Below are 17604 nucleotides of genomic sequence, written 5' to 3'. Positions count from 1 at the left end.
ATGTGCCACTAAGGTAGGACGCATAGAAAACAGCCTTTGTAACATGTAAATTAAACAGCAAAGTGATATCTCACAACACTGAATAAATTCCTGTAAATGCTATGAAATGGCCAGAAGTGAGAATTTCTGGTTAAACTTTCTGATCAACTCTGAGTCCTCCTTGCCCGCCCTCTGTCCCTCTCCCCCACTCTGTGTGTGTGTGTGTGTGTGTGTGTGTGTATATACTCAAAGTAAATCACAATTTTTGAGTAATTTGAATATATAAAATTCAGTCTAAATATTATGATAAATCAATAAATTCCGAAGTAACTCAGAGTCTTTATTACAAAGATCAGTTACCCCGGGACAATACTGCAGATAAAATATAGCTGTTTAAGTGCAGCAATATCTGTTTTAAATGAACAAGAATCCTGAGGTAATTTGTAGACCCATGTTTATGCATGTGAGCATGCACATAAATACACCCTACACAATTTCACATAGCATCAAGTGGCAGAATAGGAGAAGTGAGTCCCAACGTTTGACACTCCCCGTAAGCACTGAGGTCATTCCCAGTGCTCTCCCTGAAGCTCTTCCCACGTTCACCACTCTCTGTGGCACACAGCCCTCCATCTGCAGCAGACGACCTTGTTTACTATTTCATAGAGAAGACAGAAACGATTAAGTACAAACTCCTTTATCTGCTCTGCCATTCTGTCCACATAGTTTATCTGTATTTTCATCCATTCACCCCTCCTGTCTGCCTGGCAGTGACAAAGAGGTGCTCCACTTCTTGCCTGCCAGAGATTCATACATTCAGCTGTGTTCTGGAGCACAGCTCTTCCTGCCTCCTCAGGGATCTTAATCCACCAGTTAGTTCTCCTCTTGCTATCTCTTAAACAACTCGTCCCCAATTTGCTCATTTCTGTGCCTGTATTCAAGCAGTTTACATGTTAAGAGAAACAAACATACTCATTTCCTTTCATCCTATATGTCCTAAATTATTAATGCCACTTTCCATGACTAAACTTCTACATCATTATTGCTATAATTTCCCCATCTCACATTTAATCTTAGGTCATTTCCATTTATTTTCTGCCCTAAAGATTCTACTGAGGCCACTCCTACTTTTGTGGTTGCCAACAACGCTTAAGCACTGTGGCACTTGCTGTATGTCTCTTCTTTCTTAATTTCCATGCTGCTGCTCTATCTTGGATCATCTCTGACAGTCTGGATATTTGTCCCTGCCCAAATCTCATGTTGAGTTGTAATCCCCAGTGCTAGAGATGAGGCCTGGTGGGAGGTGTTTAGATCTTGCGGGCGGATTCCTCATTGCTTGGTGCTTGCCTCAAGACAGTGAGTGATCTCACGAGATCTGGTCATTTAAAAGTGTCCAGCACCTCCTCGCCAGCTCTCTCTCTCTCTTGCTCCAGTTCTAGTCATGTGATGTGCCTGTTCCCCTTTTGCCTTCTTGTCATGATTGCAAGTTTCCTAAGGTCTCCCCAGAAGCAGATGCCACTATGTGTCCTGTATAGTCTGCAGAACTGTGAGCCAATTAAACCTCTTTTCTTTAATAAATTACCTAGTCTCAGATATTTCTTCATAGTAAGGCAAGAATGGCCTAATGCAATCTCCAAATCCCTTCTCCAGTATTCCTTTCTCAGTTGTTTTCTGCCCTCTCTTAAATGTTCCTATTTTCCAAAGATACGACCTTGGTTTTCATTACATACTTTCTTGGGAAATTTCAACAATAGTGAGGACCACAAACACCATCTACACATTGACAAGCCATTTTTCACCTGGGTGCCCGTAAGACTCTTGAGGCTAGCAGGTGCAAGCAGGAATGTCGGGGCTCTCACATCTGTGCTCTGCTCTATCATGCACTCTTAATGCATCATAATGCAGCAGCTTAAACTGGAGTTTGGAAGTCATTCTACATCCCTCCTCCTCTTTTCAATGCTTCCAGTTTACTCCCTACCCTTCTTCTCCTTTCTACCTGCTCAAGTTAACGTGTCATCATCTCTTGTCTGGACTATGACAGTCCCCTCCGTCTAACCTTATCCACTGTTTAATTCATTTACCTCACAGCCACCATGATCCTTCCAGTATGAAAACCCCTTAATGTTATGCATATGCAGACAGCAGGGTGGGGTGGCAGTGGGTAACCTGGTGAATTACCCAATAGTGGTCAACTATTAATAATGAGAACATGCCATACACCTGATAAAAGCTGAAATTGAAATTAAGAATCTCTACCTCTGTAAGATTATATTTATACTCAAGGATAATCTAAGTATTCTTTGGATTTACTTCTTATTAAACAATTTAGAAATACAGAAATGCTTTGACTTATTGAGATATTACACTTTTATAAATGCCTGATGTGATACAAATTGAGCACAATATTTATAACTAGCAGCCAGGTTAGCATGTCATAAATCTTTATAGGTAGATCCTACATGTAAAGTATTCCAGAGTATTTCCCTGAATAAGGTGTCATGAATGAATATTAACTGCACACACACATGAAATTTATATATTTACATATATACATGAATACTGACTGTACATCCAGTCACAAGCATAATATCATAAGCATGAAGGAATCATAAGTTTATTAATGGCACTTTTGTTTTGAGAAAAAGTTCATATAAATTCATATATGGGGAATTTTACTAAAATGTATAAATAAATACTTAATTTCCATCAAACTACTCTGAAATATTAATTGTGAGTCATGGCTCTGGCTTTTTAACATCGGGTAAGGAGTAAGTGTGTTCAACATGTCTCTTTTCCAGATGTGGTATGGTTTTTCCAGTTGTGCTCTTACCACAAGAGCAAAACAGGTAAACATTTAAAAGGCAATAAAAGTTTCTATAATTTATCTTTGCTTTCTATATTAAAGCTTTAATTTAGTATTTTTTAAATTTTATTTTCATGGCCAGCTCTTATAAAGAATAATCTAGTATTTCTGCATTAAAGCATTAATCTAGTATTTCAAAAGTGTTGTAAAACTATAGACAAAGCAAATCATAGTGTTCAAAAGATTATATCCTCTATAGTAGTACTGATACAATGGTTTAAAATATCATCAATGCTTACAGACAAAGCAAAATATCTCAGTGATTTCTAGACAGAGGGGCTGTGTAAATGGTCACAGGGAGTCAGCAGAGCTAGAAGCAACTTCCTCTCAGTGGATGTGGCCACACTAGGTAGCAGTTCTAACTCTCTTCTCCTTTGAAGCAGGAAACTCTTATTTCCTTATAGATGCAGATAGTTTCATTTATTTCCTTGCAGAGTTGTTTTAACAACCCATTTTGAAAGAATCTACCTTATAAGACACATCCAGCCATTCATTCCATACCTAAAATAGGTGGGAAACCAACACTTAAAATGCCTAAGAGTACAGAATGAGGCTGAGGTTTGTGAAGTTAAAGTTTCAATGATAAAACACTGATAAACACAAGAAATGTAATCAGTGATGAGTAACAAGATTAGATACACACATTTCTGACAATTAACACTGAGTTTGAGGACCAATCAACCGTGTGTCTAAAAATTTAAAAGTCAGAGCTTTCCATTTTCCTACTACATTATCTCATATAAAAATTAAACTGCTTAATACCAGTACTTCTACTAAAATTTTGAAAAGTAGCTCTACTTACTTTACATTCTTCATTTTGATAAAGACAGTTTCTTAGGAGCTGCATGGCAATGCTTAACTCTTTAATAACACCATCCTCCTATTTAAACAAAAAGCAGTTGAAAACTGTGAATGCAACAGCATACTCCATTTTTGTGTATAGTAATTCCCTCCCCTTTGGGTCACAGTACAATGCAGGTGTGCTCTAATCATGCCCAACCACTGTAACTTTGAGGGAACTGACAGGCTAATGATCTCTGAAAGATGACCATATCTCAAGAAGCACATTCACCACGAAAAAGCTATTTCTGTTCTATCAAGCATGGAGGAACTCGGATATATGATAGCCTCCATGTTTCATCTCAATAAAGTGAGGCAGATACTGACAGGTTTTCAATCATATCAGGTGTTGGCTGACTTTCTCAATGATGAAGGGCCTTTGGCTAGAGAGGAAAAGAGGCAAAAAAAAAAAAAAAAAGAACTGATAAACATACAATCAATCTCCTGAATCAATTACACTATTAAATAAGACTTTGTCTTGGTTTCTTATTAAGGGAAGTAGAAACTAGTTATTACATAGAGTGCTGCTATAACGGCCTTACCTACACACATATATGTATATTTATATATTTATACTATTCACACACTTTCATTTGCTGAATAAGTGGGTGGCAGATCTTGTTAACCACAGTAGTTATTGTTAACCATAGCTATTATATAATAACTATGTTATTTTGAGTTTATCTGAGCATGCAGTTTAAACATGAGTCCAACAGACTCAATGCTAGAGGAGATATTCAGAAGGCACAGAAGGAGATAAACAGAGATGAGGAATACCAGCTCTTCAACCACCCAGATATGGGGCAAATATTAGCTCCAACGATTACCAACTGTGTGATTGTGCTGTAATAAGTGTTTGTTCATGAGATAATAAATATTAAAGGTTTCAATAGTGGCTGACATATAGAAAACTCTTAATAAATTATAGTTGTTATAGATCTCATTCCTAGTTAACCTACGCTTGTTTTGAGATAAAGATTTTCTTTTTGTAGTATAAAAAATTTATCTGGCATAGTATCATGTATATGTGGATATTTCCAATGTTTTATAATAACAACAGTACATAATAAACAGATGTTGTCTAAAGATCTTCAAGTAAGAATTAAGACCAAAACAAGTCAACAATCTGCTAACATAGAAATCTCATTAATTCATCCATCTCTACCTTGCTTCTCATTTCAAGCTCGTGCTCATTTCTAGGCACAAGGGGACTGGAGAATGGTCTCTACATATAGCCATTCATTTATCCCACAATATTACCTTTTTTTTCAATGCTGCTTTCCCAGGCCTCAGAGAATCTAGGTTCAGTTGTGCATTTATGTGTTTCATCTGCTCCATGCAATTGTCTATAAGATTGGCTGAAAGACAAAATCTATAGCAGTCAAAAGGATATTCTATTTCCAAGTTAAGTTAAAACCACATATACCAATCAGATTCTCAAAAAGGTAACATTCTCTATTTCTGACCCACTTCATTTCAGAATTTTCAGTAAGAGATTAATGAATCAGAGGGGGGAAAAGTAAGAGTACTAAAATGCTGAAGGCCACTTGTTTTCAGTTTTTAGTAAGATACTCCCCAAATCCAATTTACAACTTGAGGAATACATCTTTTGTTTTAGTAGCAAATCACAACTGATATTAATGGACTTGATGTTGCCATTATTCTCTTTTAATTCTCAGATCTATGTTCTCTGATTCCCAAATGAGAAATTACAACACTCAAGAGGAGAAATTTAGAAAATATGGAACTGTCTGTTGCTGTTTTTACCATCAAAACTATGTGGGTTTTGTTCAGGTATGCAGTAAGTGCTTCTGGATAGTAATATTTAATTACAATGAAACTCAATGTGTTACCTTTTAGCTTCTCTAATATTTACATATAGGTTCTTTAGAGCAAGAACCTCACATATTAAACAAACAAAAAACTACGTCTAATCTTTTTATTTGAAAAGTAATGCATATTTACTGCTTCTGTATGAAAAAATGATTTTTACTGACACTAAGACTATACTGTAAGTTTTTTACATTTTGAGTCTAAAGAAAATTAACTTTAACAAGCAACAAAACATATGAGCTGCTGATAATGCCATCAACACAGCTGACGTGTCACGTGGCTCACCTTTCAAAGCATGTTTCTGTGCTCTTCTACTGACAGCCAGAAGTGACATCAACGCATTTGCAGCTACTCTTTTCAGGATATCTTTGGAGGATTTCCCTTCATAGCACTGCAGAGAATACAAATCAAACTGCCTTGAAGAAATATTTAATCTGCAGCAAAACCATTGTGAATAAAGAACATTTTCTACTTAAAAGATATTGCTAGGTTTCAACTATCATATGAAATTCACTGGATTTTGATAAATCATTAATATTTGAGAATGTTCTGTGTGGATAGGACTGTATAAGTTGTGGAAGAGAACAACAATCATTCTTAAAGACGCATCGTCTACAGAAAAAAGCTTTATTTAGCTTTTACATAGCAAGCTCACATACTTACTCAAATTCACCAGAGCATACTGTATACATACATATGTGTAGCTTATTAAAATGGGTCCTTGTAAAACTGCTGAGCAGGAGAACTGTCATCAATGTCCTCCTTTCTCCTTCTGGGGACACATTACCCTCTCTCCATTTCTACCTAAACTACCCCTATATCTCAGGTGATTTGGTTCTTTCCATCTTTCATTTCTATGGTAACATGCATCTGTCATATAACATTTTCTCAAAAAATAATGCATAACTTTTTTGACTTTCAGAGAAATGGAAAATCATTTGTAATTCTGAAACTACTATTTCGGTATATTTCCTTTATACATTTAAATTTATGAGTTAGAAAAATTTTCACTTAAAAATTTCTAATATGTACAAAAGTAGACACAATAACAGATTCCATACATTTTTATTTTAAAAAAAAAAAAAAAACCTAGAAATTTCTGCTCCAAGATGGCCAACTAGATACAGCCAGGAGGAACATCTCCTACTGAGGGACTGGGACATCAGGAAGACTGGCACACTCCTAGATCTTCAGAGGGAGGGCACTGAGAACAGATGGAGGGAAAACATAGAGCCGGGGCTGAGGGGGGAGGAAGCTGGGGACCCTGCTCGAGGCTACCAAGCACCACAACTTGTTCCTGGCCCCCAACCACTCCTGCAGAGGGGGTGAGTTGAAAAGGCAAGGAACAAAATTCACTCTCACCACAGGCCTCTGGAATCATGGTAGGAAGGGACCCCTGGACCACTATGGACATTTGAGTTGTCAGGGAAAGCTGCTTAGGGAAGCAGTAGAAGCAGCACTCCAGCTGGGGCAGAGCCCAGAGAGTTTTGTATGGGAGTGTCTATAGCGTAGCACTGCCAGGGACGCCCACCCCCTTAGGCTAGACTTGCTCCCATAGAAGACTCTATCCCTAGGGGAACTGTGGGACCTCAACTCTGCAGGGTGGTATTGCCCATGAGATGGGGCCAGTCTGGGTCACCCTTTGGTCTGCTGGCTTCTCCCAGGGCCCGAGTCTAGCCACACCTGCTTAGAGTGAAGCTCCCAGGTACTTCCTGGGGGCCTACATGGTAGCTCTTGCACTGGCAGACTGTGCCTGACTAGCAGAGCGCTCCAGTAGAGTGACCCCAGTTGGACATACAGCAGCATTCTTCCCCCACTGCAGCCTCCTTCATGCTGCCTTGCCTGCAGGCACTCACCCACTGGCCACCCACCACAATGCTTTGTGGGCATGTACAGGAGGACCTGCCTTCCCTTCCCCACCAGCACATGTGTGCACGTGCACCCTGCCATGTCACTGCTGCCAGCCGTGACTGCACTCCATCCTCCCTCCCTGCTATTGTCCTCAGAGAGTCAGGAGGCATGGAGCCCGCCAGCCCTGGGCCTGCCAGCACCCCATCCCTGCGCTGGGGCTGCCAACACAGAACTAGCCACCAAAAGCAGCGAACCCACCCCCAGCCCTGAGCAGCCACCGACACCAGAATGAATGGGCACAAAGGGCACACACGGTCTTGCGTCCACCATTGCCCAGTCTCGTGCTAATACCACCACCAGTATGAATGTGCACACAGTCCTCAGGTAGGGGCTCCCAAATCCCCAAGCTGTGCTGCTACCACAGCTGCTATAGACGCCTGCATCAAGGCTGGCACCCTGGCACCTGACGGCACCCTGCTGCAGCTGACGAGTGTGCACCCTGCTGCTGACATGTGTCAACAAGGACAGATCCTACTGCCACTTTCCTATGAAGTGCTTTGGCTGGCACCAACCATCAGAGAGTTATGAGCAGCAGTCCTAGAGCACCTTGGACCCTCCAGAGCACAGGTTCCTAACCTTGAGGAAACAGAGATCAAAGCCCTGCCCAGACACCAGTCCCCAAGAGTTAGAGCACACAGTCCAGGAGTCCTGAGTTGAGCCTTGGCCCCCTAAAATCCTCCTAAAATGAGTCGACTGAATACACCTTATATCATAATGAAATGCCCAAGGACATTAAGTAGGATAAAAGGAAAAAAATAAAAAATAAAAAAAGACAATCATCCAAAGGATAGCAACTTTAACGACTTGAAGGAACATCAGCCCGCAAAGATGAAAAAAAAACCAGAGCAAGAACTCTAAGACCTCAAAAAGGCAGTGTCTTCTTTTTTCCAAATGACCACACTAATTTTCCAGCAAAGGTTCTTAACCAGGCTGAGATGGCTGAAATGACAGAATTCAGAATATGGACAGGAATGAAGATCATGGAGATTCAGGAGAATATTGAAACCCAATCTAAGAAAACTAAGAATAATAAAAAAAAAAAAAAAATACAGGAGCTGACAGCCAAATAGCCAAGAAAAGAAAGTAACCGACTAAACAGAGCTGAAAATCTGACACCAAAACTGGCAGAGACACAACAACAACAAAAAAAAAGGTCAATATCCTTGATGAACATCAATGCAAAAACCCTCAACAACATACTAGCAAACTGAATCCAGTAGCACATCAAAAAGCTAATCCACTACGAACAAGAAGGCTTTATCCCTAGGATGTAAGGTTGGTTCAACATACGTGCAAATAAATAAACATGATTCATCACATAAACAGAACCAGAAACAAAAATAACATGATTATCTCAACAGAAGCTTTCAGTAAAATTCAACATCTTTTCATATTAAAAACTCTCGACAAACTAGGTATTGAAGGAACATATCTCAAAATAATGAGAGCCATCTATGACAAACCCGCTGTCTACATCATATCGAATGGGCAAAAGCTAGAAGCATTGCCCTTGAAAACTGGCACAAGACAAGGATGCCCTCTCTCACCATTCCTATTCAACACAGTACTGGAATTTCTGGCCAGGGAAATCAGGCAAGAGAAGGAAATAAAGGGCATCCAAATAGGAAAAGAGGAAGTCAAATTATCCCTGTTTGCAGATGACACGATCCTATATCTACAAAAGTCATTCATCTCAGCCCGAAAGCTCCTTAAGCTGATAAACAATTTTAGCAAAGTCTCAGGATACAAAATCTATGTGCAAAAGTTACTAACATTCCTATATACCAACAATCAAGCCAAGAGGCAAATCAGGAATGCAATCCCATTCACAACTGCCACCAAAATAAAATAAAATAAAATAAAATGCAATACCTAGGAATACAGTTAACCAGGGAGGTGAAAGATCTCTACAAGGAGAAATACAAAACACTGCTGAAAGAAATCAGTGGTGACACAAATGAATGGAAAAAACATTCCATGAACATGGCTAGGAAGAATCAACATCTCTAAAATGGCCATATTGCCCAAAGTAATTTGTAGATTCAATACTATCCCTATCGAACCACCAATCACATTCTTCACAGAACTAGAAAAAAAAACTTTTAAAATTCATATGGAACCAAAAAAGAGCCCAAAACACCAAGGCAATTCTAAGCAAAAAGAAAAAAGCTGGAGGTATCAATCTACTTGACTTCAAACTATACTATAGGGCTACAGTAACCAAAGCATGGTAATGGTATAAAAAATAAACACATAGACCAATGGAACAGAATAGAGATCCCAAAAATAAGGGTGCACACCTACAACAATCTGACCTTAGACAAAGCTGACAAAAACAAGCAATGGGGAAAGAACTCCCTATTCGATAAATGGTGCTGGGATAACTGATTAATTATATGCATAAATCGAAACTGGACCCCTTCCTTATACATATACAAAAATCAACTGAAGATGGATTAAAGACTTAAATATAAAACCCAAAACTATAAAAACGCTGGAAGACAACCTAGGCAATACCATTCCGGACACAGAAACTGGCAGAGATTTCATGATGAAGACGTGAAAAGCAATTGCAACAAAAGCAAAAATTGACAAATGAAATCTAATTAAACTAAAGCGCGTCTGCACAGCAAAAGAAACTATCAACAGAGTAAACAGACAACCCACAGAATGGGAAAAAATATCTGCAAACTATGCATCTGACAAAGGTCTAATATCCAGCAACTATAAGGAATGTAAATTTACAAGAAAAAAAAACCATTAAAAAGTGGGCAAAGGACACGAACACATACTTCTCAAAAGAAGACATACACAATGCCAACAAGCATATGAAAAAAAGCTCAACATCACTGATCATTAGAGAAATGCAAATCAAAACCACAGTAAGATACCATGTCACACCAGTCAGAATTGCTATTAAGAAGTCAAAAAATAACACATGCTGATGAGGTTGTGGAGAAAAGGGAATGCTTATACACAGTTAGTGGGAGTGTAAATTAGTTCAACCACTGTGGAAGGCAAATTAGTTCAATCATTGTGGAAGGCAGTGATTCCTCAACAAGCCAAAAACAGGACTGCAATTCAACCCTATAATCCCATTACAGAGTATACACCCAAAGGAACAAAAATCATTCTTTCATAAAGACACACGAATACAAATGTTCACTGCAGCACCATCTGCAATAGCAAAGACATGGAACCAACTTAAATGCCCATCAACGGAAAACTGGATGAAGAAAATGTGGTACATATACACCATGGAATACTATGCAGCCATAAAAAAGAGCGAGATCATGTCCTCTGCATGAACGTGGTTGGAGCTCGAGGTCAAGATCCTTAGGAAACAATGCAGGAACAGAACACCAAATACTGCTTGTTCTCACTTATAAGTGGGAGCTAAATGATGAGAGCACTGGGACACAAAGAAGGGAACAATACACAATGGGGCCTACCAGTGGGTAAAGGGTAGTAGGAGGGAGAAGATCAGAAAAAATAACTATTGGGTACCAGGCTTAGTACCTGGGTGATGAAATAATCGATACACCAAACCCCCATGATATAAGTTTACCTATATAACAAACCTACACATGAGCCCCTGGTCTGGCAGCATTCATCACAGAATGACAGAAGTGCCCTTGGGCTCTAAGTGAACATTAGCAGCAGCCTGGTAGAACTCCTATGGGACCGTGGTAGTGGTGGCCAAAAGGAGAATCTCCTTTTCCTGTGGAAAGGGACAGAAGAGCAGAAAGGACCCTGTATTGTGGTTTGAGTGCCAGGTTAGCAGCATTAGAATAGAACATCAGGCAAAATTCTAAGATTTTTGACTCTAATCCCTGGCTCACAGATAGCAACTCTGGACCTGCTCAGGGTCTAGGGAAACTTACCGCTCTGAAGGGAAGGACAGAAACCTGGCTGGCTTTGCTACCTACTGATCATAAAGGCCTACTGAGAGGTGACAGTGTGCTAGTAGCCCTCACTCTCAGCCCCTTATCGGCCTCAGGCCTCAGCGTCCACTCTGGCTGCGCTTGAGGAGCCCTTCAGCCCGCCACGGCACAGTGGGAGCCCCTCTCTGCGCTGGCTGAGGCCGGAGCCTCCTCCTTCTGCTTGCGGGGAGGTGTGGAGGGAGAGGCACCGGCGGGAACCAGGGCTGGCTAGTGGGCCAGTGTGAGTTCCAGCAGGCGTGGGCACCAGCTCGGCAGGCCTCGCATAGGGAGCAGCCAACCAGCACTGCAGGCCCAGGGCAGTGAGGAGCTTAGCACCCAGGCCAGCAGCTGTGGAGGTTGCTGGGTCCCCCAGCAGTGCCTGCCCACCAGGGCCACACTCATTCTCACTGGACCTTAGCTGCCTCCCAGCAGGGCAGGGCTCAGGACCTGCAGCCCACCATGTCTGAGCTCCTCCCCCTGTGGTGGGCTCCCGCACAGCCTGAGCCTCCCCCACGGGCGCCACCCCCTGCTCTGTGGCAGTCGGTCCCATCGACAGCCCAAGGGTTGAGGAGTGCAGGCGCGGCTTGTGACTGGTGGGCAGCTCTGCCTGCAGCCCTGGTGCAGGATCCACTGGGTGAAGCCAGCTGGGCTCCTGAACCCGATGGGGACTTGGAGAACTTTTATATCTAGCTAGAGGATTGTATGTGCACCAATCAGCACTCTGTGTCTAGCTCAGGATTTGTAAATACACCAATCAGCACTCTAGCTCAGGGTTTGTGAATACACCAATTGGTACTCTGTATGGAGACTTGGAGGACTAGTGCTCTGTGACTCTGTCTAGCTCAAGGATTGTAAATACACCAATCAGCACTCTGTGTCTAGCTCAAGGTTTGTAAATACACCAATTGGTACTCTGTATCTAGCTAACTAGCACTCTATGACTCTGTCTAACTCAAGGATTGTAAACGCACCAATCAGCATTCTGTCAAAACGGACCAATCAGCTCTCTGTAAAATAGACCAATCAGCTCTCTGTAAAATGGATCAAACAGCAGGATGTGGGTGGGGCCAGATAAGGGAATAAAAGCAGGCTGCCCGAGCCAGCCAGCAGCAACCCACTGGGGTCCCCTTCCACACTGTGGAAACTTTGTTCTTTCGCTCTTTGCAGTAAATCTTACTGCTGCTCACTCTTTGGGTCCACGCTTCCTTTATGAGCTGTAACACTCACCGCAAAGGTCTGCAGCTTCACTCCTGAAGCCAGCGAGACCACGAACCCACCAGGAAGAACGAACAACTCCAGACGTGCTGCCTTTAAGAGCTGTAACACTCACCACGAAGGTCTGTAGCTTCACTCCTGACAGCGAGACCACAAACCCACCAGAAGGAAGAAGCTCCAGACATATCTGAACGTCTGAAGGAACACGCTCCGGACAAGGGTCCGCAGCTTCATTCTTGAAGTCAGTGAGACCAAGAACCCACCAATTCCAGACACACTAGGGCCTTGAGTGAACACAGGTGGTAAGCAGGTAGTGACTGCAGTGGGCTTTGAGAGAAACCCAGTGTTGTGTTGACATCAGAACTAATCCAGTACAGTTCCAGTGGTGGTAGCCACAAGGGGTGCTAATATCACCACACCCCCAGTTCCAGGCTGCTCAGTATATATATAGAGACTCTGTTTGTTTGGGAGAAAAGGTAAAAGAACAAGAGTCTCTGCCTGGTTATCTGGAGAATTCTTCCAGATCTTATCCAAGACCACCAAGGCAGTACCTCTACAAGTCTGCAAGAAACAAAGTGTTATTGGGCTTAAGGTCTAATTCCCTTGGAATGCCTGGAAAGCCTACTCAAGGAGGACACACACAAACAAGCCCAGACTGCAAAGACTAAAAGAAATACCTAACTCTTCAATGCCCAGATACTGATGAACATCTATAAGCATCAAGATCATCCAGGAAAAAATGACCTCACCAAATGAACTAGAAAAGGCATCAGAGACCAAGCCTGGAGAAACAGAGATGTGTGAACTTTCAAACAGAATTCAAAATTCAATTCAATTCAAATTCAAAATTGCTGTTTGGGAACTCAAACTAAGAGAAGGAATTCATAATTTTATCAGATAAATTTAACAGAGAGATTTAAATAATTAAAAAGAAGCAAGCAGAAATTCTAGAGTTGAACAATTCAACTGGCACACTGACAAATACATCAGTTTCATAATAGTGGAGTTGACCAAGTAAAAGAAAGAATTAGTAAGCTTGAAGGCAAGTTATTGGAAAATACACAGTCAGGAGAAGGAGACAAAAGAAAAAAGAGAAAAAGAAGAATGAAGCATGCCCATAAAATCTAAACAATAGCCTCAAACAGGCAAATTTAAGAGAAAGAGATAGTGGTAGAAAGTTTATTCAGAGGGATAACATCAGAGAATTTCCAAAACCTAGAGACAGATCAATATTGAAGTACAAGAAGGTTACAGAACACCAAGCAGATTTAACCCAAAGAAGACATTTAAGACATTTAATAATCAAACTCCTAAAGGTCAGAGACACAGAAAAGATCCTAAAAGCAGCAAGAGAAAAGAAAGAAATAACATACAATGGAGCTCCAATATATCTGGAAATGTTACAGGTCACAAGACAGTGGTATGACATATTTCAAGTGCTGAAGGAAAGAAAAAAAAAAACAAAATAAAACAAAAAAAACTTTACCCTAGACCAGTACATACGGCGAAACTATCCTCCCAGTATGAAAGAGAAATAAAAACCTTAGACAAACAAAAGCTAAGGATTTCAACAACACCAGACCTGTCCTACAAGAAATAGTAAAGGGAGTTCTTCAATCTGAAATAAAAGGATGTTAATGAGCAAGAAGAAATAATCTGATAGTACAAAACTCACTGGCAATAGTAAGCACACAGAAAAAGAGAGACTATTATAACACTGTAATGGTGTTGTGTAAACTATTCTTAAGTAGAGAGTCAAAATTATGAACCAATCGAAAATAATAACTACAGCAAATTTTTAAGACAAAAACAGTACAATAAGACATAAAGAGAAACAACTAAAAGTTAAAAAGCAGGGGAGATAAAGTGTAGAATTTTTATTAGTTTTCTTTTGCGTGTGTGTTTGTTCATGCCATCAGCATTAAGTTATCATTAGTTTAAAATTATAGGCTATAAGAAAGTATTTCCAAGCCTCATCATGGTAACCTCTTACAAAAACGATACAAATGCAGACACAAAAACTAAGAAATTAACATACCACCACAGAAAATCATCTTCACTAAAATAAAGACAGAAGGAAGTAAAGACGAATGAGAAGATCACAAAACAATTAGAAAACAAATAACAAATGGCAGAAGGCAGTCCCTACTTGTCAATAACAACATTGAATGTAAATGGACTATGGACTAAACTCTACAACAGAAACACACAGAGTGGCTGAAGGGATGAAAAAACAACACCTACGTATCTGTTGCCTACAAGAAACAGACTTCACCAATAAAAATATACACAGACTGAAAATAAAGGGATGGAAAAAGATATTCCATGCCAATGAAAACAAAAAAAAAAAAATTAGGAGTAGCTATACTTAGACAAAATAGGTGTCAAAACAAAAACTATAAGGAGAGACAAAGAAGGTCATTATATAATGATAATGGAGTCAATGCAGCAAGAGGACATAATGATTCTAAGTATATATGTACCCATCACTGGAGCACTGAGATATACAAAGCAAATATTAGAGCTAAAGAGAGAGATCTCAAGACAATAATGGCTGGAGACTTCAACACCTTACTTTCAGCATTGAACAGACAGATCTTCCAGACAGAAAATCACCAAAGAAACATTGGACTTAATCTGCACTAAAGACCAAATGGACCTAATAGATATTTACTGAAAATTTCATCTAACGGCTGCAGAATACACATTCTTCTCCTCAGCACATGGATCATTCTGTAGCATATTCCATATGTTAGGTTCACAAAACAAGTCTTACAACATTCAAGAAATTGAAATAATATCAAGCATTTTCTATGACCAGAGTAGAATAAAACTGGAAATCAATAACAAGAAGAATTTTGGAAACTATACAAACATGAAAATTAAACAATATGCTCCTGAATATCCAGTGGGTTAATGAAAAAATTAAGAAGAAAATCGAAACATTTCTTGAAACAAATGATAATGGGGCCAGGTGTGGTGGCTCACACCTTGTAATGCCAGCCCTTTGGGAGACCAACGTGGACAGATCACCTGAGGTCAGGAGTTCGAGACCAGCCTGGCCAACCAACATGCGAAAAATATAAAAATTAGCTGGGTACGGTGGCGAACGCCTGTAATCCCAGCACTTTGGGAGGTCGAGGTGGGCGAATCACGAGGTCAGGAGATCGAGACCATCCTGGCTAACATGGTGAAACCCCATCTCTACTAAAAATACAAAAAAAATTAGCCATGCATGAAAGTGGGCGCCTGTAGTCCCAGCTACTCAGGAAGCTGAGGCAGGAGAATCGCTTGAACCCGGGAGGCAGAGGTTGCCGTGAGCTGAGATCGTGCCACACTGCACTCCAGCCTGGGTGACCGAGTGAGACTCTGTCTCAAAAATAAATAAAAATATATGTAGCAATTGGGGACAGGGGTGTGTCAGAGTTAAGACTCCTAAGGAAATAGTTGTGTGCATAGATATGTCTTTTATTCCTTCCTGAAATCCCACTAAAATGACAAAAATGAGATCACACACACACACACACACACACACACACACACACACACACACAAGCCTGAAAACTAGAAAGCGGATGGATGAGTGGCAAGTGTATCAGGCTTGGAAACCCTGAATTCTAAGTGGTGAGTGGGGAAAGCTGAAAACTACCCCAATCTATCCACTGAATTGCCCAAGGCTGAAGAAATTTAGCACCAGGTATCCCTGGATGTGAGGACAAAGGAAGATTGCTTAAAGTCTCTAAAAAGTAGTTACATGCCCAGATCCTGCCTGCCAGCCACCAATTTGTATGTAACGAATCCACTCTTCCTCCCAGCCCATGCAAAATCCTGGATGTTTAGTTTCTGGAAAGGATAAATTAGGATTCTGAACTGGCAGACACGGGAACATTTGTGGGCAAGAGTATTCTACTAAAACCTTTGAAGGATTAAGTGAAATTGTGCAAACTAAATTCTGAGACCTCAGCTGTCATCTCCTACTTGGCTACGTAACATTTGGCAGTTGAGTTTTCACCTCCAGGAAAGAGATCAGAAGACCATTCTCCAGGGAATCTGATAAGCCCCAGAAGACAAGCCTGCAAAACAACTCTCGTTGCTCCCCTTGCACAGCAATTGAAAAGTCGCACTGTCATGCTCAGGGATGTCAATCTGCTTTGAGTTTCCCAGTCTTAAATACAGCACATAATCAAGATTACCAGACACCAAGAAAAGCTGCCAAACAGAAAAGAGAGACTAAACTCTCTCATAAATAGAGGAAAAGACAGCAGAGAGAGATTACATAGGAAAAAAAAAACTTAATAGGAGCTCCAAATGTACAGAGCATACAAAGTACCGGGAATGCCTCTGAAGTAATTCAGAAAGCATGAGTTTATAGATGGAAAGATTGCCCAAGAGAGCCCAGCACAATGGCTAAAACAGATCCACACCTGGATGCTTCATCTAAACATTTTAGAATACAAGAGAAAAAGGAAAGATTCTAAAAACTTCCAGGAAGAGGAAAACCAGGAATTCTAAGGGCTTCAGAATTTTCTTTTTCTTTTTTTTTTTTTTTTTTTTTTGAGATGGAGTCTCGCTCTGTCACCCAGGTTGGAGTGCAGTGGCGTGATCTCAGCTCACTGCAAGCTCCGCCTCCCGGGTTCACGCCATTCTCCTGCCTCAGTCTTCTGAGTAGCTGGGACTAACGGCGCCCGCTTCCACACCCGGCTATTTTTTTTTGTATTTTTAGTAGAGACGGGGTTTCACTGTGTTAGCCAGGATGGTCTCGATCTCCTGACCTCGTGATCCGCCCACCTCGGCCTTCCAAAATGCTGGGATTACAGGCATGAGCCACCGTGCCCGGCCAGGGCTTCAGAATTTTCTATAGTAACATTTGGAATTAAAAAGAATAGACGATGGCTTCTAAATTCTGAAGTAAATGATTTCCAATCCAGAATTCTCACTAGCCTAACTATAAATTACATGTAAGGGAGATAAAGACTTTCAGACACTTAGATCTCAAAAGACCTCCTTGGTACCTTTTCTCTGAAAGCTAAGGGAGAAGAG

General features: G+C 40.7%; 1 protein-coding gene across 14 annotated transcripts in view; it reads right to left on the bottom strand.

Moving 5' to 3' along the window:
- LOC105476947 (rotatin) overlaps positions 1-17604 on the bottom strand; it is a 215439-nt gene that overhangs the window by 42534 nt on the left and 155301 nt on the right. For 11 of the 14 annotated variants that reach the window (XR_011616800.1, XR_011616799.1, XR_011616798.1 and 8 more), the window contains 3 exons: positions 5801-5906; positions 4943-5040; positions 3645-3722 (listed from right to left, as the gene is read on the bottom strand). Coding sequence is in view for 6 of the 14 variants with exons in the window: in XM_071085196.1 (XP_070941297.1) it covers positions 3645-3722; positions 4943-5040; positions 5801-5906 (282 nt within the window). In the remaining 8 variants the exon portion in view is untranslated. The other 3 variants (XM_071085198.1, XR_011616801.1, XM_071085197.1) reach the window with 3 other exon arrangements.

The sequence above is a fragment of the Macaca nemestrina genome, chromosome 19 (assembly GCF_043159975.1).
Source record: "Macaca nemestrina isolate mMacNem1 chromosome 19, mMacNem.hap1, whole genome shotgun sequence".
Taxonomy (NCBI): domain Eukaryota; kingdom Metazoa; phylum Chordata; class Mammalia; order Primates; family Cercopithecidae; genus Macaca; species Macaca nemestrina.
Note: the sequence above shows the minus strand (reverse complement) of the source record. Positions and strands in the feature narration are given on the sequence as shown.